The sequence below is a fragment of the Ctenocephalides felis genome, unplaced genomic scaffold (assembly GCF_003426905.1).
Source record: "Ctenocephalides felis isolate EL2017-DRISC unplaced genomic scaffold, ASM342690v1 CF-g0.4_SCAFFOLD_01170, whole genome shotgun sequence".
Classification (NCBI taxonomy): Eukaryota; Metazoa; Arthropoda; class Insecta; order Siphonaptera; family Pulicidae; genus Ctenocephalides; species Ctenocephalides felis.
The window spans coordinates 85,688,892-85,714,471 of NW_020537324.1; the positions used below are offsets into that span (position 1 = coordinate 85,688,892).

General features: G+C 28.8%; 5 protein-coding genes and 1 pseudogene across 6 annotated transcripts in view; 2 read left to right on the forward strand and 4 right to left on the reverse strand.

Moving 5' to 3' along the window:
• Nucleotides 1-6,482, reverse strand: part of LOC113367872 (potential E3 ubiquitin-protein ligase ariadne-1-like) — an 8,149-nt gene extending 1,667 nt beyond the window's left edge. Inside the window, exons 1-5 of the mRNA XM_026609449.1 lie at nucleotides 5,751-6,482; nucleotides 3,001-3,156; nucleotides 2,854-2,919; nucleotides 134-349; nucleotides 7-65 (exon numbers count right to left, since the gene is read on the reverse strand). Of these exons, the coding sequence (XP_026465234.1) occupies nucleotides 7-65; nucleotides 134-349; nucleotides 2,854-2,919; nucleotides 3,001-3,156; nucleotides 5,751-5,957 (704 nt within the window). The 5' untranslated portion in view covers nucleotides 5,958-6,482. The remainder of the gene's footprint in view (nucleotides 1-6; nucleotides 66-133; nucleotides 350-2,853; nucleotides 2,920-3,000; nucleotides 3,157-5,750) is intronic.
• A 372-nt stretch (nucleotides 6,483-6,854) lies between these two features.
• On the forward strand, nucleotides 6,855-7,777 carry LOC113367874. Its single transcript, XM_026609450.1, has 4 exons — nucleotides 6,855-7,041; nucleotides 7,108-7,375; nucleotides 7,444-7,564; nucleotides 7,628-7,777. Exons 1-4 carry the CDS (start codon nucleotides 6,972-6,974, stop codon nucleotides 7,775-7,777), a joined length of 609 nt encoding a protein of 202 aa, XP_026465235.1. The 5' UTR covers nucleotides 6,855-6,971.
• An 837-nt stretch (nucleotides 7,778-8,614) lies between these two features.
• LOC113366234 (dual specificity mitogen-activated protein kinase kinase dSOR1) lies at nucleotides 8,615-12,050 on the reverse strand. The gene is made up of 8 exons (XM_026607805.1): nucleotides 11,672-12,050; nucleotides 11,450-11,613; nucleotides 11,264-11,388; nucleotides 11,055-11,205; nucleotides 10,528-10,721; nucleotides 10,176-10,376; nucleotides 9,951-10,115; nucleotides 8,615-9,372 (listed from the first exon to the last, which is right to left on the reverse strand). The coding sequence occupies exons 1-8, from the start codon at nucleotides 11,782-11,784 to the stop codon at nucleotides 9,244-9,246; spliced, it is 1,242 nt and encodes a 413-aa protein (XP_026463590.1). The 5' UTR covers nucleotides 11,785-12,050; the 3' UTR covers nucleotides 8,615-9,243.
• A 1,743-nt stretch (nucleotides 12,051-13,793) lies between these two features.
• Nucleotides 13,794-15,163, forward strand: LOC113366522 (60S ribosomal protein L17). 2 transcript variants are annotated; one of them, XM_026608141.1, is made up of 4 exons: nucleotides 13,794-13,869; nucleotides 14,107-14,192; nucleotides 14,397-14,669; nucleotides 14,918-15,163. In XM_026608141.1, exons 2-4 carry the CDS (start codon nucleotides 14,112-14,114, stop codon nucleotides 15,119-15,121), a joined length of 558 nt encoding a protein of 185 aa, XP_026463926.1. In that variant the 5' UTR covers nucleotides 13,794-13,869; nucleotides 14,107-14,111; the 3' UTR covers nucleotides 15,122-15,163. The 2 variants fall into 2 exon arrangements, with proteins under 2 accessions (XP_026463926.1, XP_026463927.1); XM_026608142.1 differs by lacking the exon at nucleotides 13,794-13,869 and adding an exon at nucleotides 14,018-14,042.
• Nucleotides 15,164-15,490: 327 nt separating this feature from the next.
• Nucleotides 15,491-16,260, reverse strand: LOC113366523 (mitochondrial import inner membrane translocase subunit Tim16). The gene is made up of 2 exons (XM_026608143.1): nucleotides 16,017-16,260; nucleotides 15,491-15,934 (listed from the first exon to the last, which is right to left on the reverse strand). Exons 1-2 carry the CDS (start codon nucleotides 16,129-16,131, stop codon nucleotides 15,666-15,668), a joined length of 384 nt encoding a protein of 127 aa, XP_026463928.1. The 5' UTR covers nucleotides 16,132-16,260; the 3' UTR covers nucleotides 15,491-15,665.
• Nucleotides 16,261-16,980: 720 nt separating this feature from the next.
• The window catches only part of LOC113366320, a 100,125-nt pseudogene continuing 91,525 nt past the window's right edge, over nucleotides 16,981-25,580 (reverse strand).

The following is a 25,580-nucleotide window of genomic DNA, read 5'->3' on the forward strand; positions in this document are numbered from 1 at the left end:
ACGTACTGCACTTTAATCGCGTTGCTGCAATCAGGCGAAGGGCACCACCTCAACAAACGATTACACTAAAAAAGACACAACATTATTATATTAGCTTATTACCATTATATTCGTCCTATCTATTTCCTATTACCTCTACAAAGCTGTTGGTGATGAGGTGCTGGTACTTCAGCTTGACCCTCGGCTCCCTCACGAGGCGCATGACAGTGGCGTCGTCGACCAGGATGTCGCAGGCGTGGGCGGCGCAGGCGATCGTCTGCCCCAGCCCCTCCTCCATTATCTTCGTCGTCAGGTATTCGGCCCAGCATTGCGTGCAGAACCGGTGGCCGCACTCCAGGCCGGTCATCATCTGGAAAAAGACAATAAGTATGATGAATTTAATTATTCGAAATATTTTAATTTAGGCTCTTGTAATGAATTTTATTCATATTTATTTATTTACTTATTTTTAAATATATAGCCCACAGATTTCTTCCAAAAGAACTCAAAAAATACAATTATTTTACATAATGAATAACAATTGAAATATATACAAAATTACAATATATAGGTATTAACATAAAATGCTTAACATAAAATTACATATGAAACAGAATGTAACAATATTATTTATTTACAGAATAAGATAAAAAAATAGAGATATTTGAAAAAAAAAATAAAAAGGTTAACTTGTGCAGATGGTGATTTTTGGATTAGGTGAAGTGTTGTGAATATCTATTTTATTATTAATTAAGTTAAAGTTAGAGGACATAAGTAAAATAGGCGAATTTAAGAGAGAATTAGATTTAGGAGTAGGATAATTGAAAAATAATTGTGAACGCGTAGATAGCCTTGGAACATTGAAGAATAGTTGATTAAGAATAAGAGGACAGCTTTCATATCAATTTTAAAATTCAACTAACATCAATTTATATGCAATTTTTTACTTATTCGTTTTGGATTTTCTTACTTACTATACTTATTAATTTTGCATTTTACTTCAAAATAACTTATCTTAAAATTTTAAAACTTTCGAAAGAATTATTTGTAACAAATAGATAATACAGTTGATTTTTGCTGGTCATTAGATGAAAATGGTACACGTTGTATTTTTAGTATACCTAAACAACAAATATTGAAATATTGGGCATTCTAATCATTTCCTTTATATAGCTTTATATATTTACATTAATAAAAACTAGATAAAATTTACTAAAATCCAGTAAAAACTGTTATCTACACTTCGATATTGAAATTTTGAATAATTCGTAATTGAATGTGAAGTTTAAATGAGAAGAATAAAATCAATGTGCTTTTTTAGACATTTTTGAGATATTTTGATGAGAAAATAGTATACGAAAACTGTCATAAATTGATATTTATAATTTTTTGAAAATACTTTCGTTTGTTGTAGAATGTTCTTACTTTAGTATGTTATACTTTAATATGTCTATTATAACAAGAACAACAAATAATAAAATCAATAAGTCTTCTCGTAAAACACATAAAAAAACTTCATAGGCAAATGCTATTGCCAATGTTGTTACTTTAGTGTTTATGATTAAAATTAAAAAAAATATTAATAAACATTCTAGAAGACATAAAAAAATCAGCTTGTTTAGATTTATATCTAGACTTGTGACACAGTTTCGTCTTGAACAATTTTCCAAATAAATAATGGAAAACCCCTTAGTCATTTTAAAGTCCCAAAATAAATACAGACACGGTTCACCGCACTGTATACATTGTTTTTTATAGTTATTTCGGATTTGGCACGTGAGAGAAACAATTTTGGACTTTTACCAAATGCAAATTATTCAAATTATCAACATCTATCACATTTTTTTATTGCATTTCTATTTAAGTATACAAACACCTATAACTTCAAAAAAAAAGCGAACGAAACGGAAAATAAATAAAAATTATCATTTACTGCAACAAATAAAGATAGTTTAATAGAACTGAAATCTTTATACAAATTGAGAGACCAATTATAAATTTAATTAAATAAAAAATTTTAGTCACTTAGGACGTACACCGTGTATGTATTTACTTCTGTGTGTTTTTATTTGGGTGCGTTCGTGCGATTTCTTAATATATCTACATCTATAATCAAATTTGGCATTTATATTTACTTCTCAATTCTTGGCTTCATCATAAATTATTCATAAATTATATATTATCATATTGTGGCATTAAACTAATCTTGCTATGTATAATTTTTCAACCAAAAACATCATAATTCAAAGATTTATTCATTATACGACTGAACTCTATTTGAAAATATCAATTTCTATGATTGTATTGAAATTATATTGAGAGTTAAAAATATTTACAATACAGGAATTGACATTGAATAAAATATGTAGGTCTTAATGTATTGAAAGATGTAATAATCATTCTTCGATGAGACTGTGATTGAAAATATCAATTTACTACAAAGAAATTAGAATGGAACATTTATGTAATACTCAGGGTATAAAAATAATTAGTTGTTAGTTACACAGATGTATAAAAATAATTGAAAAGATTTTCTTCAAGAATAAGTGTAAAAATACATGAATATTTGGAATTTGTACAAATTATACAAAACCGATATGAAGTAAAGAATACTATCATCATGACTATATTATTATAAGTATTAATCATACTTTAAATCATTCTAAAGTGTCTTTACACATTTTTATACCATCGAGTCTCTTTTTTTAGATCCTCAACACAACAGCTTGTGTGAAATATATATAAATTTGTACAATGTATTAATTTATTAATATATATATATATATATATATATATATATATATATAATATAATATTTTCAATTACCCTCTTGTACAGATTTTAGTATTCTCATATATCTTTTATTCTACTCACCGATGAAGGTAAAACAGTGAAACAGATCTCGCATTCTTCAGTCCCTGATGCTGTCGTTTTTCTTGGCTAAAAAAACACAAAACAAACTTCAATAAAACCATTCTTATTATCAGTAAATAATGCACTAGTTGTTATTTATTATTTTACCTTCGTTTTGCTAATTAGTGGTGGTGACCTATAGGGATTTATAACATGTGCATCGTTAAACAGTTGATCTTGGTCACCATCGTAAAGTCTTTCCATCAGTTTCTCCTTGTCCCATTTGAAATGATTTAGGAGTATCCTTATTGTTGTGGCAGGGATCTAAAGAAAAGAATAAAAAGATTAATTAAAAAATATATTACTACTATTTATTATTATATTGATATTTGTTGTTATCTTATCAGATAAGAGAGCTGACATTGAATTAGTCAAGGACTCAAAGTTGAAAGTCAAGATAATGTTTGTTGAATCATAACATTAAACATATGTTCTTGATTTAATGAATAAATAAACAAAATAAATATTCTTTCATTGATGAATCGCAATCAATAAATAATAAATAATAGTAAATACAGATAATGCATTGTAGAACATAATGCCATTGAAGAAATTGATATTTGTTTAAACAAATAAGACAATGAATGGAATATTTGTAAATAGAATAAGATATATGTATTAATATATCTCATATTAGTTTGCTTTGTGTAATCAAAAATAGCAAAAATTAATTAAAATTTTTATATGAGCAAAACTTTAACAAAACATAAATTAATTTATGTAGTTATAAAATATTTGAATATATTTGAATTATTTTTATTTTTTTTCAGCAATTGATAAAAACCTGATAATAGGTTTTTATTTAAATGATGATATGAAATCTTAATTTTATAAAGTTACATGTTATAGATACTTCATTCGAATTCTATATTTACAATTTAAATTGTTACCAATTAAGATTAATATTGTGATAAAAATAATAATAGTATTATCTTGAATTGTAAATAATCAATTTGAATAAAAGTATCCATCTATCTATCTATTATAACAAAATATTACTTGTATGCAATTTGTGATTTAAATGTAATCAATCTATTTTTAATATATTTAAAAATATTGTACTGTAATAAGAAAGCAAAATTGTAATTTATATATATTTATATATATATATATATATATATATATATATATAATGAGAAAAAATCTTAATTCATCTGTTCGTGCTAAATATACAAATAATTGAAACTCGTAACAGTTAAATATATATATTGTGTACACAATTGTGCAATGTTTACTTCTAAATTTTGCAGCAAATTTAGAAAAAATAAAAGGAATATATATATATATATATATATATATATATATATATATATATAACCTTTGATTTTACCAAATTTAGAAAAAAAAAAGCTCTTTGAGAAAGAAAAATATAAGAATTGATACTAATTCATTGACGAAGTAGTAATAACTAAATCAAATTAAAGTTAAAAGAAACTATTACTAAATTAAATTATTAACTTAAAGAAATAGTTAATAATTTGTACACTTTAAAATGTAATTATACTGTATTATTGCCTTGGGAGTTGAATAAATGAATAAGTAAATAAATTAATACTGAATTAAACAGTTAGTTAAAATATATTTGTTACAATTAAAATTAAACTGTTATTCGGAAGAAATTTTAAATAAGAATGTGTATAACAAATCTGTATAACAAATACATCCTTTCAATAATTTTTAAAATTATTGTAAACCTTTATAAATAATCATTATATGCTTTTCGCTTTCTCAAAAAATAAAACTATTTTTATTACAACATTGTGTTTATGATTAAAACATTTTAAAATAAATTATTGTGTTATTTTTTTTAAGTTTAATGTAATAAATAAATGGTTAATTACCAAGACATGTATTATCAAAAATAAATATAATTTTGAAAGTTAAATAATAAGTTGAGCTGCAGAATATCAAAATAAATAGTATTAAATGATAATATTGTTTCTATTACATTCTGTCTTTCGAGATACTAAATATTAATCATATTATACTTTGCTCACGAATAAGTTTCAACTCTCATGATTTTAATTATTATTGCATTCTAAATTAAATAAGATGTTAAAATAATTAGAGAAACTAATCTGGTAGATGCTGAATAATTTAGGTATTTATTTATAATAATAAGAATTAATTAAGGTTCTTATCAAGCTTGTTTATAATATTTATTAAATTGTTAGAGATTGTTAAAGACTGTTTTTTTGTTATTTTAAATAAATAATCATTGTATGTCTTTCGCTTACTTAAAAATGAACGCTCATTATTCTTATTAGACCTAATAAAGTAAAAAAAAATAATATTTTTGTGGCAATTTTGGTGTTTCTAATCCATAACAGTTCTTTTGGGCACTGCGGTAATGATAAATCTCTCACAGAAAAATAACATGAGCCTTGTTATAATATTATCATTATGTTACCTTTCTTGTTACCTAACCTTTATTGTTAACAAATAAAAATCATTCATGTTTAACCTAAAAAAATATCTTGTCCGTAAAAAGAGAATTATTTTGTGACAATTTTGGTGTTTCTGAAAAAAAAAAACTATTACCATTCTTGTTTACAAATACAAACCATTGATTATGTGACAAAAAAGATAATGTTTATAAGCATATTTTGTGGTGTTTATTCATAACAGCCTTTTTGGACACTGTTGTATGAAACGGCAATGGAGAGTCATACACAGATAAGTGACTTAAGCCTTAAAGAGAACTATAACAATTGTTATAGTATAAAATAGATGTATTAGCTTTGTTGCTAACAAATATAAACTGTCAAGATATATTTACAAATGTTTGTGATACTGTTTGTGATAATAAATAAATAAATAAATACTAATATGTAGCTTCTGTACCCTCTGTCACTTACCTCGACAACTAGATTGACTTCCCGAATACAGTCCACCATGTGTTGCACAATTTGTTCCGTAGACAGCACCTCGAAGGGGTAATCCTCAGCATCATTTTGCCTTTCCCTGTTATGATTTGATTCGACTTCCATAGCAAAATCATCATCTCCACTAGATTCATTCCCAGAATCCACATCGTCGTAAATACCCTCTTCCTCGGAATCCATTATCTTTTTCAGTTTTTTTTTGGTTTTTTAAGATTTTTTTATGATTAGTTGGAACTTCAAAAATATATTTGACGGGATATATAAACACAAAAAATTTAAAACAAAAACAGTCTTCAAAAATAAAATAACATCAGATGAATGGTTTATTTTTTAGTAAAGTTAGATTAGTTTGTGGATAGTGAAAGCTAGGCAAAGGGGGCACACTGACACACTGAAGAAGTTAATTAGCAACGAGACAAATTAGGTGATGTAACTTAGACTTAAAATAAAGATTGCTTTGGATATCACACTTAATTAATATTTCAATTCTATTTTATTAAATGTCGATTGCATTATGACAATGAGTCGTACACACTAAGAGTTATTTGTGACGTCAGCCAGATATTTTTTCGCACAATATTATTTGATGCATCGTTAGAACAATCATTTATTTTATCACATTGATATTGTACGTATGTAATGATTCTCGAAATGTGTATAAAGTCGATAATTTCTCTTCTAAAAACTATTTTACACAAAAAATACAAAACGAATTGCACAAAAGTCACGCAATGAAAACATACTGAAGAGTGAAGTTGCTAAGCAATGGACATAATTACATATGACCAATATAACAGAAACAAATAAAAATAAACATGGATAATGTGCAAAAATGCTTTAAATATAAATATATTTACCTCAATTAATTCTTTACACAATTGTAAATAATATAATAAAGACACAATTGCTTGTGCGTGCTTTATTTATAAATAATTAATTAAATAAAAGTAGTTTTGACAACTGTTTAGACGGCCATGTTGCACAACATGTCTGTATAGAACTGTCAAATTTCAATACAAAACTTAAATGTCGTTGTCCTAGTAAAAATATTCATATTTATTTGATTTGTGATGAAAATTGTATTTATTTATACATAAAAATATGCTAAAGGTATAAAATATCCATTTGTACATATATTTAGCTATATATCCTTTAGAATAATATAAACGTTGTTATAAAAATTAATTCCTAACAATGGGGGACAATGCGATTGAAAACATAGACGATTTACTAAAACGTGCTACAAAAGAATACAAAATATTAAGTATGTATATTCTACAATACCTTATCCCTCTATGTTTCCACTGTTCATGTTTAATTAATTTCACAGACAAAAGAAATCTAGAGTACCTAGATAAATTAGGAGTATCCCCAGACGACTTGGATGTAGAAGCTCGAGAAATTCTAAAGACTGCTGTAGAATACCAGTTAAAAACTGGTATTGATGAATTGTCCGAGAACAAGTTCAAAATCTGGTACGCACAGAATTGTTTAAACAACTCGATGCTGAAGGCTGATATTATGAATTTAAAATTTGAAAATCAAAATGTTCTTAAACAAATTAATAAGGAGACTGAATTGTGTAACACAATGTTAAGGTAATAAAATATAAAATATTATATATACATATAATTAGTAGAGACTTCTTTATATTTATATTTTGTAGGAATGTGAAAGAAATGGAAATTGTTATAGATGAAAATTGCCGTGAGAGTGAAACAAAACGTTTATTCAAAAAGAATGAAGAAACTCTATACCAATTCAATGAGAAATTAAAAAGTGTTAATGTAAGCACTATTTACATCTACTAAATTTATTTCTTGAATGTTACTTTATATTTTTTATTCTAGTTAAAACTTGATCCAAAATTAGACATTCACCACATTGAAAGTCGCATTAAAGAACTCAATAGCCTTCGCAAAAAATTGGAGGAAGAAACTAAAAAAGCAGAGAATAAAAAATGTCTTGAAATGTGTTTAAAATTAAAAAATAATGCTTGATAAAGTGATCAGTTTTATATATTATGTAATAATTGTGATGTATATACATTTTGGTATTAAATTCAGTACTTGATCTATCTATAAACTTGAGACTTATTTATATTAAGAAGTGATAACACTCTTTTGATTTGAGTGAAAAACCTGTGCGACAAATGCCTTTCAATAAATGTAATAGTAGAAAATTGAGTATAGTTCATATAATATAAAATACATAATTATCTTCCTGGGTTGTTAAAACAACTAGGTAATAATTATGAGTAAAATCGGGTTCTCAAACTCAAAATAATTGAAACAAACTTTTCCATTACCAAAACAATTTTATGGTGCCCGAGGAAGTCAATTACTCATGTATTTAGATAAGTAGAATTAATATACATACCGCAAATCTCTTATACAAATTGTTCTTTATAAAACTACAATATTACTTACAGTCAATACTAGAAACTAGAACATTCATAAACCATTCACTTTCCACAAATGTTTCAATTGTATTATAATTGCAGTATAGACACACAGAGTACAATGGTAGATATAAAGATAACATTCTTGAAAATGTAGAAATAAGTTTCATTTTATTCTTTAGTATTTAATTAATAGTATTTGAAAGAAAAAGAAAATTTTGAACAGAGCTTTCTTTACCTTACAACTGTCGAAAACTATATTGAGGTTATTTTTAATTCTATAAGATTTGAAAAACCTGACAGTTAATTTTTAAATTTTGTTGCACAGACAGTTTAAATAAAAAGACGAGGATATAAAGAATATATCTTTTACCCAAGACTATATAATACTAGAAAGTTTATAAATCCTTTACCTCCTAGCTATTTTAATTCTAACATTATAAAAGTTAAAAATTCCATCAAAGAATGTACCCAACTGATCACATTTTGTATATTTATATTCATCATTACATTTTTTATTAGTTTTAGTGTCTTTATTACACCTGTGTCCCTAAAAATGGTTAAAAGTAGACATTACACCATAAAATGCACAAAGTATCACATACATGGGATTGATATTCTCAAAATACTATTCACTGAAATATAAAACAAATCACGATCACACAGACTTGGAAAATGACTAATAATGTATTCAATAATTTATGTAAAAACTTTTGCATATACTAAACTATTGTATCATCAATGCCGTAAATTCGAAAACTGACTTTTGAGTCAATCAGGTTAGGTATTCACTTTTTTGCAGCTTGGTCATAATATTGTTTAAATATTTAACTGCTTGATAAAAACATTACATTTATTATTTCTTAGGCCATTATTGTAAGTTGATTTTAATTTCAATTATGTATTTTGGTATTTAATTAACAAACCTCTTAAGTCATACTATTTCTTATTTTCGGCCTCAAAAATTCTTCCATACGTTATTAATGAGATCTTGTATCGTTTGTTGTGTTGACTATTTTATTATCAATTCACAAGAGAAGCACGGTGTGCTTGCGACAGACATCATTAGGAGAAAGGCGAATTATTACGCTGTTGTGACGGGGTCCCTGGGGACAGCTCCATGGTGCGACACACCCAACCGGCTATGTCCACTGAAGCTGACTCTGACTCTGCTTGACGAATCCATTCGTGACTCTAAATGGAAAAAAATATAAGTAGAGTGATAATAATAATTATATACTTTTTTAAATTACTATTTCAGTTTCTACTGATATAAATGATAATTATTATTAATAATAAAAGTAATTGAAAAAGAAAAAAATGCATAATAAAAGAAGTGTAAAAGTTAAGGTAAATTAAAGTAAAATGTCTACTTTTAACCACTTTTAGGGACACAGGTGTAATAAAGACACTAAAACTAATAAAAAAAAAATGTAATGATGAATATAAATATTAAAAATGTGATCAGTTGGGTACATTCTTTGATGGAATTTTTAACTTTTATAATGTTAGAATTAAAATAGCTAAGAGATAAAGGATTTATAAACTTTCTAGTAATTAAAATGGGATAAGATAAATTCTTTATTACTTCACATTTTTATTTAAATTGTCTATGCAACAAATTTTAAAAATTAACTGTCATGTTTATCAATTCTTACAGAATTAAACATAACCTCAATATAATTGTTGACAGTTGTAAAGAAAGTTCTTTTCAAAATTTTCTTTTTTTCTTTACAAATTTACAATCATATAAGATGATTTCTAATTATTACCATTAGTGTAATCAAATCAGCCCGTTCCTCTGGATTTTTCTTCAAACATCTATCCACAAAATCGCGGAAAGTCTGAGAAAAATGTTTCTCAGGTAAACTTGGCGGTGGCTCATTCACAATATAATCCAGTAACTCAAAAATAGCCATTTGACGAGGCGATCCAGGCTGCAAAGACCAAACAAAACATAAAAACATATACACAACTCAATGATAAAAATATCCAACCTGTCCAGGTGAATCACCACCACCATTTCCACCTTCACCGCCTCTCTCTTTTCTTCGGTCTTGCTCTGCAAAAATTCTCATCAGTTGTTCATCATCCGGTGGTGGAATTGGGTAGCAGCCTATGGCCATTTCAACCAGCGAGAGGCCAAGGCTCCAGACATCAGATTGGACTGAGTAGTGATTTCCTTGTAATCTTTCAGGCTGGGTAAAGGATAATAGATTGGTAAAAGAAAAGACCTTGGCTTTATTATTCTCAAATAACTCTAATAATAGTAATTTGTAGTTTTATTTATTGAATTATTAGTGCAATGAGCATTAAATAAATAAATAATTTATTTAAAGATTTACGCACAGACATGTAACTCCTTGTACCAACAAAGGAGTTTGCCATTGAGTCTATAAGTTGTCCAGAGACTCCAAAATCACAAATTTTAATTTCACCAGCAGTATTGACTAGGATATTGCTCGGTTTCACATCACGGTGCATAATTGCATGTTTGTCTCGTAGATAGCTCAAGCCTTTTAATACAGCTGAGGTAATCACACCTAGAAAATAAAAAAATAAAAGTTATAATACTAATTAATTCAAAAACATTTAGACTTATTATATTTGATTCTTAATAATATATTTGTCAATAATAAAATAATGTAGTGTTGAAAATAATGAAAACAAGAATTTTATTTATATCAATTGTGTTTTTTAAAAAATAAATTAATGTACTCAACAAAATTGAAAGGACTTCAGAAGTTTTATAATTCAGGAAAGGAATATTTTCATGTTTTTATTTTTTGTACAAGTAGGTAGTAGAAAACTTGTATAGTAGAATTAAATACTTAACATAAACCTCTAAATAATTTTCTGCTTTATAATATAATTACCTAACATATCTTCTGGAATTCTCCCAGCCTTCTTTAAAATCAAATCAAGCGATCCTCCATCCATATATTCCATACAGATGCTGATTTCGCCATCGCTGTAAAAGGCTCCATAAAAACCAACTATGTGAGTGAAGTTGCAATCATGTAATACCTGAATTTTCATATCGTTACGCATAACAAACTAATTTTTATATTATATATATACATACCTTCAATTCTCTAATAATTTGTTTCTTAATTGCAGGTTTTACTTCCAGGTGAATCAATTTGCGTGCCATTATTAATTGTGTGGACTTGTGGCGCACTTTCATGACTACTCCACCATTTCCAGCACCTGTGGTAATAGATAGTTGATTGTACATGATGAAATGATGTACAATAAGTTGTGTGTTTACCTAGTTCACCCAATTTTTCAAAATCATCATCAGTAAGTTCTCCAATCTTTTCCTTTTGACAAAGAAACACTTCAATTCTTCGTTTTTGAGTATCATCCATTTCAATCTCTGCCAAAGTTTCAGTCAAGGCATCGATACTGGATTTTGATTTAGACACCAAGGAACTAAACAAAATAACAAATAAAGCATGAATTATATTTATAATTATTATATGTCCCTTACTCTGCTGATGGTGATTTAAATTGTGGTGTCTGCGAAGTCGGTGTAGTCGTGGACATCTCAACAGCACCCGGCGGCAACGTCAAATTCAATTTATTCTTAGACATCTTATTCATATTATTCTAAACGCCCCCTTATAAATAACTATTACTATTATTACCACTACAAGACAATCTTATCTATCTATTATTATTGCACAAGCATATTCATTTTATGGTTTGTTTATCTTTGGGCGTTTTCGCTCGACATACGTGTCGGCCACTATCACAACATACTGAATTGGAATTTAGAAGTACATTTTAGATTTAATTGATAATAATTAGAGTGACGAGACCTTATAGAAGCAATCAACGTGAATTAAGAAATTGATAGTGGTTGAAGTTGAAAGATCTCTAATGTCAAATTGCCATTTGAACCGAGGGTCAATTGGGGTGTTGCCAGATGGCACGGAGACAAGTGTCAAAAAGTGGCACGAAATTTGAAATAATAAATGATAGTAGACTTAGCTTATGCTATGATACTAGATACATTTTATAATATTTTTAATATAGTGTTTTAATACTATTCTAGTATTATAAAGTACTCCATGTATTTCGTACATATGGAGTTACAAAAAGTACTTGTTATTATATTAATTGATTGCTTACATACATATATTGATCCTAGACAGTATAAGAATACAATATTCAAATTATATTATATATTACAAAGACTTATAAAAAACCTAATAAATAATAATAGACAATCGATTAATAATGAAAAGTAAGAAATGCAATCGCATTATTAGGTTAGAGGACTCAAAATGTATAATAATTATGATAGAATTAAGACCTACTTTATAAAATGTAAATAAACCAAATAAATATATAGGGTGTCCCAGAACTCAACGTCAAACCAAAACAGGGTGATAGTATTGACTATAATTCTCCTGAAAAATATTATATTTTTTTTATATCACGTTTTCTGTAAATTATAAGCTTTTTAGTGCAGCCCTTTGGTGTAACCTAGAGTTTTGGTAAAAATGTGATCATTTTTTGGTTATTGTGGTTGATTTTTATCACTTTTATTCGTTTAAACTTTAGATCCGTAATCGTAAATACAATTTCCAAGACCATTGTCAAAAAATGACACATTTGAATAGAGTTTTTAAGAATTAACTCTTTTTGTTGAACTACGAATTTAAAATTTTCAAAATCAGTCGACTTTGATAGGCCCTCCTTTAAAAAAAATACACTAAAGTGTATTGGCAAATTACATCAAAAGTTGGAGCATTTAATCAGGATTCTAAAATGGTATATTATACCATTTTAGAAGTATTAAATACTTGATAATTTTTTGATACAAAAAAGAGAGTACAAAAATAAAAACCGAAAGAAGTACCATAATAATTTAAACTTTTTGTTGACTGTATGAATTTAAAATTTTCAAAATCGGTCGACTTTGAGAGGCCCTCCTTTAAAAAAAATACACCAAAGTGTTTTGGCAAATTATATCAAAAGTTGGAACATTTAATCAGGATTCTAAAATGGTATAATATTTAATAACTTTATAATACAAAAGTGAGTAAAAAAATAAAAATTGAAAATAGTACCAAGCACTCAAATGTTTCGTCCAGACGTTGAGTTCTGGGACACCCTATATAAGTTGATGTGATTATTTTAAATTTACTTCACAAAATAAATAAAAGCTTTCAGTATTATTCAAATTATTAGTAAAAGTATTTTAACTTAACTTAATATATTAATATGTACAAATTTCTTTAACTAATAAATAATAAATTAGATTTTTGTTGTACAGATTATTTTGTATCAAAATTACATTATTGAATATTGAAACTGTAACATATCTGTATTACTAAAATTTAGAAACTTAATTTATTATCTATTAATTAAAGAAATTTGTATATAAATATTTTTATATTTGTTATTTCATATGTTTTTGTAATAAAATTTGTTTATGAAATGGTTTTGAATGTTTCTAATATTATTTGTATTTTATGTTGCAATAATTTAAATATTATTATAAGTTAATTATAATAATAATGTAAATTTTGATTTCCATTTACAAATAATCTATTTTCAAATTCAAATAAAACGGTTTTGAAATTCGTACCTAAGTTCGTGCCGTTGGTAGCGCGATGTCGGACTGTATTTTGAGAATGGTCTTCCATTTTCTTTCCTGTTGAGTTGCATGAGAAAAAGGTATGCTTCGAAAATTTCTCTTCAAAATCTGAATTCATCCGCTGTGTTATCGAATCTGTGAACAATTTATTTATATAAATAAAAACCTTGAATTGCATTTAATGTAATCCATATATTCTAATTCATAGTTAGTGCTGTGCTATTCAAATAAATCACGTTCTAAAAATACAATAGTGAGGTTATGAAGATCGTGTTGGTACAATAAGTGTTTTAAAAGATTTTGTTTTATATTTTCAGTAAAGATGGGTCGGTACTCTCGTGAACCTGATAATGCAACTAAATCCTGCAAGGCCAGAGGCTCAAATCTGCGTGTTCATTTTAAGGTAAATATAAATGTTACACGTCAAATACAAAAGGGACTCTTATATACCCCATGAAAAACAAATGGTTTTTATACTCGAATAGTCTTGTACTTCTTTCAGAAGTACAAGTGTAGTATTTGTGGACAATAATTATTTCAAAATATTATGATTCATGTGCCATATTTATAATCCAATTTTTTTACCTATTTAATTTCTTTTCCCCAGAATACCCATGAGACCGCAATGGCAATCAAAAAAATGCAATTGCGCCGTGCCGTAAGGTACTTGAAAAATGTTATTGAACAAAAAGAGTGCATTCCATTCAGACGGTTCAATGGAGGTGTAGGCCGTTGCGCTCAAGCCAAACAATTTGGAACAACACAAGGCCGTTGGCCCAAAAAGTCTGCTGAATTTCTGCTCCAATTATTAAGAAATGCAGAATCAAACGCTGACTACAAAGGATTAGATGTAGACAGGCTTCACATTGACCATATTCAAGTAAGATAATAGACAATGATAATAGACACTTGTCGGTATTATTTATAGCTCAGTTGCTTGACTGGTGTTAGTTTGTAGATAAAACTTCAGTTTTTTACTGAGCTAAGATCAAGCTTTGGGATTTTTCACAAATAAACTTAGTACCATCAGTTTATTTGCAGCCCGATATTCCAAACAAACCAACATATCACATACCTACAATTACATCACAATAATTTCTTATTATTAATCATTTATCCTTTACCCAGGTAAACAGAGCCCCATGCTTGAGGCGTAGAACATACCGTGCTCACGGTAGAATCAATCCTTACATGTCATCTCCATGCCACATCGAAGTATGTTTGGTGGAGAAGGAAGAGGCTGTGGCTAAGGCTCCTGAAGAGGAACCCGCCAAGAAGAAGCTCTCCAAAAAGAAGTTGGCCAGACAGAAGGAGAAAATGATGAGAGAATAGATTTGTAATTGTTTGCGCAAATAAAAAATGATGAAAATGCAACTAGTCTTTTATATAATAAAATAATATAGTACTTAAAGTAAATTTTCAAATTATTAAATTAGGATGAAAAGTTAAATTATATTAATACTAAATTTTTAGTCAATAATATTAGTAACTATTTACTTACAGAAATAAGTAAATAAAAAGAATGGGAACATACCTTTTACTTATCTCTTTAGTTTTCTAGTTATCCTTTTACTTTATTTGAATTTCTTGAAACATAGTAGTTGATACATATAATAGTACCTCCATGTGTACAAATTAATTTCAGCCCCACGCTGCAAAGCCTTAATTCAATCAATTCCAAACATTCTGTATTCTTTAGTGTTCTGTATTTCTAATCAAATTAAAACATGCCAAAGGGAGTTGTCACTAAATGAGCAAACTCAGTAAAAAGTCTTAGTTCAACAAAAATAAACTATTATACATCTATTTCATATATACATATATATATAATCTATAAATCACTAGACCATCCGTCAGCCATCCCTTATGTCTTTATTTATGTTTTAGCAGGTTCTGTTTTCTCTTTTTTAGTTTCATCCACATTTTTTAGTTCTTGATCTATTCTTTCCTTTGCTCTTACAACTTTAGATTGTAAATAAAAAGAACCGCCTTTGGCTTTGTCATTTGCTGCGAACAGAAACTCATAATTCTTTTTAACTAACTCTGGATCTAATTTGTCTACATTCAGAATTTGTTGGGCTTCTTCAAGGGTTATTCCTGTACGGGCGTTTGCTTCTGCACGATTTTGGCCTTGTCTTCCACCACCTGGGGAAATGATAAGATAAAAAATTATTCGATATATATATATATATATATATATTATATGTATATATCATTTATCTTTTACCTGCTCGTTTGGCAGCCTCCTGTGAGGCCCTAATCTCTTGCTGCAATGCCTTAGCAAATGCTCTGGCCACAACTTGCCCTCCAAGTACTATAATTTGTGCTATTATTTTGGCCATGACGGAGCCCTAATTATCATCAATTATATATTTTTTGTAAATTATAAAGGGTTATAGGGTTGTCCCGCATAATAACCAGCGGAATATAAAGAAATCTATTACAATAATTAACCTAAAATAAAGCAGCCATGGTTGAGAAAGTGACAGTTCGTTTCGGTTTCGTGTATTGGCACACCTGCGCAAGTTGACAGTTGAGGAAATGAAAGTTACCGCGAATTTTGAAAGTTTGAAATCATTGTTTTAATTTTAAAAAAAATTATATCTTGACCAATAAAGCAACATAAATCAACAATAAATTAAAACATTTGACACTTAATTGTTCATTTATCAGTAATCAAATCAAATCACCTATCTCTGTACGTATAACATGTTTTTATTATAAATATAAAAAATCTCAAATATATACAAATATAATATCATATAAATTATTCTATAAATATAGATAAATATGTAAATCCGATATAAAAATTTTAAGCACAAATGTCACCTCTCATAATCAATGAGACATCATAAAAATATTTACAGCATTTGGAAATATTTTTTCTTATATGTATATAAACCCTATAAGCAATTTAAATCCTAAATCAATTCTATATCACTTTAAAATATCAATTGTAGTAAACATATTTAGGCACAATTAATTTATGTAAATGCTCTCTGAAAATGCAATAAGAATTATGGCAGTTACTTATATAATACTCACTAAAGTCAAAATTTAGAATATTGATAATAGACAGATGGGTAATCAGACTTTCCAATTATCATTACGAATGTATAAATGAAATATGTTATTTTGTCTTAAAATTTCATTAAGGCACTATATGGAATGACTTCATTGAGTCACTTTATGGTAAATATTTTTTCCTATAACCATCTATGATATGGTTGTGAAATATTTGCATTCAATTATGTAGAAGAACTGAAAATCATATATGTATATAGATAAAACTGTGAGGCACTTACAATACTCGTTTCATATAATCTCAATAGAATCCTGGGTCACTATGTTCAATAACACACCTCCTACAATACTTTTTAACGGCTCTATATCCTTCTATCGTCACTTTATAACAACCTTGTATATTCAGCTGCCTTAATCCTCTGCAATAATAGGCAACACATCTCACACTTTCATCTGTGAGCATTTCGCAGCCTCTAAGACTTAATTTCTTCAGATTGGGACAGCATTCTGCCAGAGAACGCAGCCCGGAATCTGTGACATCACATTTACCCAAATCTAGGGCTCTGAGTCTTGGACAGGATCGGGATAAGTTATGATTGAGTCGTCAGAGACTGCTTCACAACCGCGAACATTTAGGTAGCGCAGTTTGTAGCACCGCCTGGATAACACCTTTGGAAAACAATAGTATTAATTAAGAAACAACAATTAATTTGTCATATATATTACCTTTAAACCAGCATCACTAACTCTGTCACATTTAGCAACTGATAAATATCTCAAAGAGCCTCCAAGACCAGCCAATTCATGCAGAGCAAAGTCGGTCACTCCTCGTCCACAATCAGATAAGGATAATTCTCTAAGACCAGAACAATACAAAGGTACCAGCTTTACACCAGCATCTGAGAGAACCATGATTTTCACAATACATTCTAAAACTTGTAAACTTTCTAAAAATGTGTTATTTTACCTGTTATTTTAGTACACCGTCTCAAATACAAAAATGTCAACATCACACAAGATTTTACTGTTATATGTAAACCATTATCGTCCAGGCTGATGCAATCGGATAAATCCAGATATTGTAAAAGCAATGTTCGTAAAACTGGTGTCACTCGATGGCTGATTGAATGATTATGTCCGTTCGATAGAACTGAATTGTTAGAGTTCTGGTTCTGTTGTAAACAGTTTGAACTTTCTGTTCGTACATAGACAATAGGAGATTGTATCCTTGTTATTTTGTGGCAACCTAAAAAATAATTATTTAAGGCACGGTTTTACACATTCTATTATCTTTATTAACTTCCCGTAGGGTAAGTTATTGTAATGGGCCGAAAATCGGAATTGAAAATTTTTACATTTCTCGACGTTTTGAAGGTTTCTGAACGTTTTGGCATACTTCAGAAAAAATGGATGTGTGTGTGTGTGTGTATGTATGTATGGATACAAATTTTCGCCCACGTTTTCGGGTGTACGGATCAACCGATTTGAATGGTTCAAAAAACATTCGATTCCTATTGATAGGGAAAAGAGCTGATTAGTATTTGGCAAAGGCAGGTCCAGCCGTTTCGGAGATACGGATCAAAGAGTGCAGAAAATAGAAATCGAGTTTTTGAGAGAACGGAGTATCCGATTTGAATGGTTTAAAAAACATTCGATTCCTATTGATAAGGAGATGTGCTGATTAGTTTTTGGCAAAGGCAGGTCCAGCCATTTCGGAGATACAGAGCTAAATGTACAAAAAATGGCAGTTTTTGAGAGAACTAAGCGTCCGATTCAATTGATTCAAAGAACTTTCTGCTTGTCTTAACAAAATAATTGATTTTGGAAAAAAATTTTTGTTTCATTTTTTTTTTTTTTTTTTGTGATCGAAAATAATTCAAATTTTATTTTTAATTCTGACTAAAGTTCTAATATACTTTAAACAAGTGATTTTAACTTTGCAATTCAGTTTATATAATTCTTATAAATATTAGACAATGTTACAATATTTATAATAATCTATTTTAAAACATTTAATATTCCTCGATCATCTCGTTACGGTACGGGAAGTTCTAGCAATTTGCCTCAAGGCACGATGCCGTAATTGCCTTAAGACAGAATTCTACTTACAGCTAGTTTTTTATTTATTTACCTGTAAGATCTAGATGTCTGAGATTTTCACAAGCTGATACCACATCATCAACACCAAGATCTGTACATAACTCTCTGCTGTTTGAAACTTGTAAATGTGTTAACTCCGGGCACTTGCTCGCAATCAACGACAAACCCCTATAATAAATAACATAAAACTAACCTCATAATATTCAACAAATAACAAATAAGACTTTTTATCCATACCTATCTGTTACTGTACAATTCTCACTCAGCATAACCCTGCTAACCTCAAGACAAATTCTAGAACCTCCCACCAGATCATCCTTGCTCTCACTCCTCCCACCGGAGCATATGGAATCATTCAAGCACCTACTAAGACTCCTCTCGCTATACTGGCACATTCCATTAAACTGGCATTTATCGTTCCTGCACATAGTATCATGACACCTGCCATTCTGCATTGGCAAATCATGACACCTGTCGTGATGCCCAATATCACTCTGACAAGCATCATCGTATCTGCATAAATCGTTCTGGCATCCTTCGCTGTATGGACAACCATGGATGGGTTGAATGTACCTCATGTGGTGATCCAGGAACCGAGACTGGTTGTAGGATTTTGGGACTTTGGGGAAGGAACTTTTGCACAAGATATGGAAGATTTGTTTGAGCATTTTATCATTGGCCGATCTCAGGGAAATGCATTCCCACAGGACGGGGTTCCAGCATAATATTGCAAAACGCCTAAAAGATAGAATAGATATATACTTGCACAAAATATGTTTTAGTTTTATTTTATTACCTGCAAGTCATGGCCATTTTAGCCAAATCTTCTGATCCCAACCAAGCGAGTAGTTTCAAAAGCAAATCATCAGGCAAAATATCAAAATGATTCTCAAAATCTCTATAATAAAACCTATTGCAATCACTCGAAGAATCATATGACACTCTATTATCAATTATAGCATCAGTATCAATATCCAGGTTTGAATCTGTGGTATTGCGAGCACCAGGATATGTTTTCGAAGGAGTGCTGTGGCTGATACTGTTCATTGAAGTTTTGGTCCTCATACCGTTTCCACCAGGCCATGGAGGTAAAGTATGATAACCCTAATAATAAATAATAATAATTATTATTACAAATTATTAAGTGAAAGACAGATACAATGTAAAAATATTTCAAGAATGTTTGTATTTTTCCATGTTGTCATATACATAAAGATGTGGGCGTACGGAATGCTGGGTTATTTATTTGTTTTGAATGTATAATGAGTTATGATATATCTAAATAAAAAAATATATATATTATTACCTGATCCTGTGGTGAAGGAGGCGGTTTTCTATCAGGTGGTCTTGGAGGTGGCAAAGGTCTTGAATTATTTCTACAAGATGAAGACCTGAATAGAAAAAGATAGAGAAATATAGGCATAATTATCTACCAGTATATAAATTACTAACGTATAAATTATTTAGCTCTAGATATAATTCAATAGATATTTAGATAATTTAGTTTCTTCGACTCTCAATTTTTTATTGTTAGCAGAGTTGAATTGTTAAGACAATTATAATTTGAAGTAACTAGTTAACTTCCCGTAGGGTAAGTTATTGTAATGGGCCAAAAATCGGAATTGAAAATTTTTACATTTCTCGACGTTTTGAAGGTTTCTGAACGTTTTGGCATACCCCAGAAAAGATGGATGTGTGTGTGTGTGTGTGTGTGTATGTATGTATGGATACAAATTTCCAGTCACGTTTTCGGGCGCACGGATCAACCGATTTGAATGGTTCAAAAAACATTCGATTCCTATCGATGGGGAAAAGAGCTGATTAGTTTTTGGCAAAGGCTGGTCCAGCCGTTTCGGGGATAAAGAGCAAAGAGTGCAGAAAATAGAAATCGACTTTTTGAGAGAACAGAGTATCCGATTTGAATGATCTAAAAAACATTCAATTAGTAATGATTGGGAGAAGTGTTTATTAGTTTTTGGCAAAGGCAGGCCCAGCCATTTCGAAGATACGGAGCTAAATATGTAAAAAATGGCAGTTTTTGAGAGAACTAAGCGTCCGATTTGAATGATTCAAAGAACTTTCTGCTCGTCTTAACAAAATAATTGATTTTGGAAAAAAAAATTGTTCCAATTTTTTTTTTTTTTTAGAATTATATGTATATCGAAAATATTTCAGATTTTATTTTTAATTCTGACTAAAGTTCTAATATACTTTAAACAAATAATTTTAACTTTGCAATTCAGTTTATATAATTCTTATAAATATTAGACAATGTTACAATATTTATAATAATCTATTTGAAAACATTTAGTATTCCTCGAACATTTCGTTACGGTACGGGAAGTTCTAGCAATTTGCCACCCCACTAGTTTTATATTTAGTTGATGAAACCAGAAAAATATAATAGAATACTTATAATAGTCTTAATAGGTAGTACACATTTTTAAATCGAAAGAGATAAATTATATATTTGGCACTCGAATGTTTAACCATTTATTCAATAATTATACGAATTCTTCTTTTATCTATGATACGAACCATATATTTTCATATCTACATACATTTTTTATATTATTTTCAATATGTATCAATTGATTACTTCATATATCTGATTTATTAAATATTTATGTTTAATTCCATTATTACCTAGAAGATGAGCAATCACTCTCCGAACAATGCTCGAGCCTGGTCATCATATGGTTATATTTCAAATTGTAGTTATCATTAACAGAACTGGCACTTTCGTCATTATTTCCACGTTGAGAATATATTTCTGCTCTCAAATTCAGCCTTGCAAGCATTTGGGCTTCATTTTCAAATGATCTATCATCTAAAGAGGAAAAAATAGAAATATATATAATAGACAGAGTCATCACTGATAAGACCATATATTAGATTCAGACTTCTAGATTTTATTAAATTCTAAGAATCTCATTCTATGATCATATAAAGTACTGTTAGAGGATAACATATAATATTGAGTAGTTGCTTGGTTTTTGTTTTAAATTACAATATTTGCTGCAACTGCTAAATAATATATAGGTTGTCAAATATCTCCCTTTCGCCTTTTTGTATTATAAACCAATAGCAAAAAAGCGGAAGGGAGATATTTGACCTAATATAATATCTATATTATAGTAGCATCAATGAACAATAACATAAATATAAATAAAATAGAGTTTCCTGGAATTGCTAAACTTCTTGTAGATACGTAGATTATAAACGAAGACGTGTAGAATTCTTTTCTTAATATTCAAAGAATATGTTTGCACTATTTAATATGAATTAGTTAACGGTTTCATGCATGTGATGCATTTATATACAATAAAGCCATTCATTATATTCAATCTAAGTATTTCTATAGATAATATTTTGACATGTTTATACAATAGAATGTCTTAAAAATATATATTTATCTAAGCGATTATGAAAATTAAAGATGAATTTGTTCCGAGAAATTCGAATTTGAGTGCATTATGTAAAAATACCGAAACTACCGGTATTTTAAAGCAAAATACTTGTGTATTTGGTGTATTAATACCGCAGAAAAATTGGGCGGTAAAACACTCAAATCATTTCATACAGCATTCACATGAACATGAGTTTTGAATCAGCAATCAAAAATACGTTTGTTCTTTCTGATTTTCTACTTGTTTTCCTTTTCCAATAGAACGTATGACTTCTGTATTTTATTTCTGACTTGGGTAATCTTTTTAATAAATACTAGGTTGCTTATTAATTAATTTCTTTTATTTGTAATTTAATTTCAATGATTCTATCCCCTTACCAATTGTTCTGTGATGAAAATCGTTGACCCCGTTGCTGGAGGAAAGTCTATGGCAGACTTCCGCCCTGGTGATGTGGTGACGGTCATGGTCGTAGGTGACATCCTCGCTCCGGTCCCTGTCTCTTGTGTCGTTGTTACTCTGAGGCGGCGGAGGCTTACGGTGGTACAGACGATGGTGGTGGGTCGAAGACATTTCTGGTGATATCTGGAACCAAAATCAGAGATGAATGTTAAGATTTTGATAATACAAGTATTTAAAATGAGATTCAGTACAAGAATCAAAAGATATATAGGCACTAGTTGTACGCCAAAAAGACTACATATTAGAGCGGATCGATTTGTATGGGTCAAAAGAAGTTTTGACCCATTTAGAGTGCCCCAATCTCGTCCAAATGTATGACCGATAGCCACTAACTTTGGAAAGCCGATTCACCCATGCCCGTGGTTCATCCCCTGGGGCCTCCCCTGAGCGGTTTTTCAACATTAAACCCTTATTTTTGGGTCAACACACGGGACATCAGAATTTATTTCAGAGGTATGGTTTCTTGAGCAAAGTATCTTATTTTGATGCTCAGTATCCGAAAATCATATGTGCCTAAGTGACCTTTATAAATCGACCCGCCCTACTATATATATAAAACTAAAATCATCAAGGAAACTAGAAACAGTGTTAACACTATAATATTCCAATAAATTTTATTGAACAGAATCAAGAAAGAATCGTTAAAACTCCTTTGAAAGTTTTGTGTGTGTTAGGCTTTTAATATTCCTTCTTAAAACTTTTTTCACAACATTTTTATCGAAAAATTATACAAGTGTAAATGTTATAAATATAAATACAAACTTCATTTTTTTTCTATTAATATGGTATTTTGTTAAAAAAAAAACTTATCCAAGTTTTCTGTTTATATGTAATATTTAATAACATTGTTTTATGTCAAATCTACATGTTCACGACCTGGAATAATATAATTAATGGTTTATAAATACTTGTATACTTGTATAACATTTAATAATTAATTAACTATGGTACATAAATCATGATAACACTATTAAATACCATTCTCCGGCCTTAATGCATGATTTAGATGTATACTATTATTAAATTAAACTTATAAATATTGTACATATGCATGGAGATGATAATTATACTACGTAGTGCCAAGAAACCTTAAATAAGATCACGATACTATAATCTTGAAACAATATTTCAAATACAAAAAACTGATTTTTTCCTATCATCTACTTTTTGTAAATCCATTTTTCACAAGTTTTAGATTTTGACTAGTTTGCACATTTATTTTAATTTTTCTATATTTTTTAAAAGTTTTGAGCCAACAACGCTTGAAAAAACGGCTCTCAATTTTTTTTACATTTTTGGAAACAAACTTAACTGCTAATATTTTTAATAAATTATAAAAAATATTTTAATTAAATGTAACAATAATACTATATCAATAAAATATTTAGAGCTTAATAGAAATTATAAAACAATAGTGAAAATATAATTTACTACATTTGCTCTTGACGCCTTTTCTCTACCCCCAACAAGTACGCCAAAAGTGCTTTCAACCTAGAACTAGGCTTTGTTTCAGGTTAGACAGCAATTGGCCGTACCTGTTCTATACGGAACGCACATGATAGATAATAAATAGAAATAATTTTATTGTATAATATACCAAATCGCTACGATTTCTATTTCATGGATACACATTTCTTACAACTTGAATTTAACAAAAAATTATAAAATATCAGACAAAAAATTATAAAATATCAGATTATTTCATGTGAGTAGGAGTCTCACGAGTTTGAGTCGACAATACAAAATACATTGGATATTAATTTTGAAACTATGTAATTTTTAACAAATTAAAAAATAATATACTACCTATTATATCAAAAAAGTATTAATTTACCTGAAAGTCAATTAAATTTAACAAAATAATTTAAATAAAATATCATGCACTGCATTTGGCTTGTGTCCCATATTTAACCGGTACGCTGAATGTGCATTTAACCTAGACCTGGGCTTTCTTTTAAGTTAGAACGATATCGGTCGTAGCGTTTATATGAAACAAGAACTTTATTTCGATAAATAAATGATATTCTTTACATTGACTTATGCATCTTGCCGATTTTTACTCATAAGAATAAAAATGTTGAAATCATAATTTTATATTTATATATATATATATATATATATATGCATATAAGGTGTGCCAGAATTCAACGTCAAGCCGTAACAGAGTGATAGAATTGTTTGTAACTGTCATGAGGAAAGTTAGAAAAAACATTTTATCACGTTGTTTGGAAATATGTAGTTCAACAGAAAAGCTTAATTTTTGAAAATTCCGGTAAATTTTGTCATTATTTTTTACATTATTACATTTACATTATATGATCCTAAACATGTTATTTACGGTTACAGATCCAAAGCTTAAATGAACAATATAATAAAAATTAATCGAAAAATTATCATAATTTCTCTAAAGATTTAGGCTGCACTTTAAGCTCTCATAATTAACTTCCCGTAAGTTATAGTAATCGCAAAAAATCAAAAATGAACATTTTTATATATCATCACGTTTCAAACGTTTCTGAACATGTTGGCATACCTTATAAAAAATAGATGTATGTGTGTGTGTATGTGTATGCGGAAACCAATTTTCGTCGACGATTTCGGGAACACGAATTAAATTATTTTTGCAACAACTTGAGACCATTTTTTTGGTCTAATTTTTTGCCGGACAGTTAATGTCAATACTATCATTTCCGTTAGACTTGACGTCAATTTTTTTTTTTAATTTGAAAATTTGCTTTATTTGACTTAAATACATACATTGATTTTTACATAAAGATACAAATGTTGTTGACTTGACG

What these genes read in the sequence shown, in the direction of transcription:
- LOC113367874 (XM_026609450.1), top strand. Translation starts at nt 6,972, where the DNA reads ATGGGGGACAATGCGATTGAAAACATAGACGATTTACTAAAACGTGCT. An exon ending in TTGTGTAACACAATGTTAAG is followed by an intron (nt 7,376 to 7,443) that starts GTAATAAAATAT and finishes TATATTTTGTAG; the next exon opens with GAATGTGAAAGAAATGGAAA. An exon ending in AGAAATTAAAAAGTGTTAAT is followed by an intron (nt 7,565 to 7,627) that starts GTAAGCACTATT and finishes TTTTTATTCTAG; the next exon opens with TTAAAACTTGATCCAAAATT.
- LOC113366234 (XM_026607805.1), bottom strand. Translation starts at nt 11,784, where the DNA reads ATGAATAAGATGTCTAAGAATAAATTGAATTTGACGTTGCCGCCGGGT. An exon ending in AATTCCAGAAGATATGTTAG is followed by an intron (nt 10,722 to 11,054) that starts GTAATTATATTA and finishes TTTATTTTCTAG; the next exon opens with GTGTGATTACCTCAGCTGTA. An exon ending in CTGATTTGATTACACTAATG is followed by an intron (nt 9,373 to 9,950) that starts GTAATAATTAGA and finishes TTTTCCATTTAG; the next exon opens with AGTCACGAATGGATTCGTCA.
- LOC113366522 (XM_026608141.1), top strand. Translation starts at nt 14,112, where the DNA reads ATGGGTCGGTACTCTCGTGAACCTGATAATGCAACTAAATCCTGCAAG. An exon ending in ATCTGCGTGTTCATTTTAAG is followed by an intron (nt 14,193 to 14,396) that starts GTAAATATAAAT and finishes TCTTTTCCCCAG; the next exon opens with AATACCCATGAGACCGCAAT. An exon ending in TTCACATTGACCATATTCAA is followed by an intron (nt 14,670 to 14,917) that starts GTAAGATAATAG and finishes TCCTTTACCCAG; the next exon opens with GTAAACAGAGCCCCATGCTT.
- LOC113366523 (XM_026608143.1), bottom strand. Translation starts at nt 16,131, where the DNA reads ATGGCCAAAATAATAGCACAAATTATAGTACTTGGAGGGCAAGTTGTG. An exon ending in GGAGGCTGCCAAACGAGCAG is followed by an intron (nt 15,935 to 16,016) that starts GTAAAAGATAAA and finishes TCATTTCCCCAG; the next exon opens with GTGGTGGAAGACAAGGCCAA.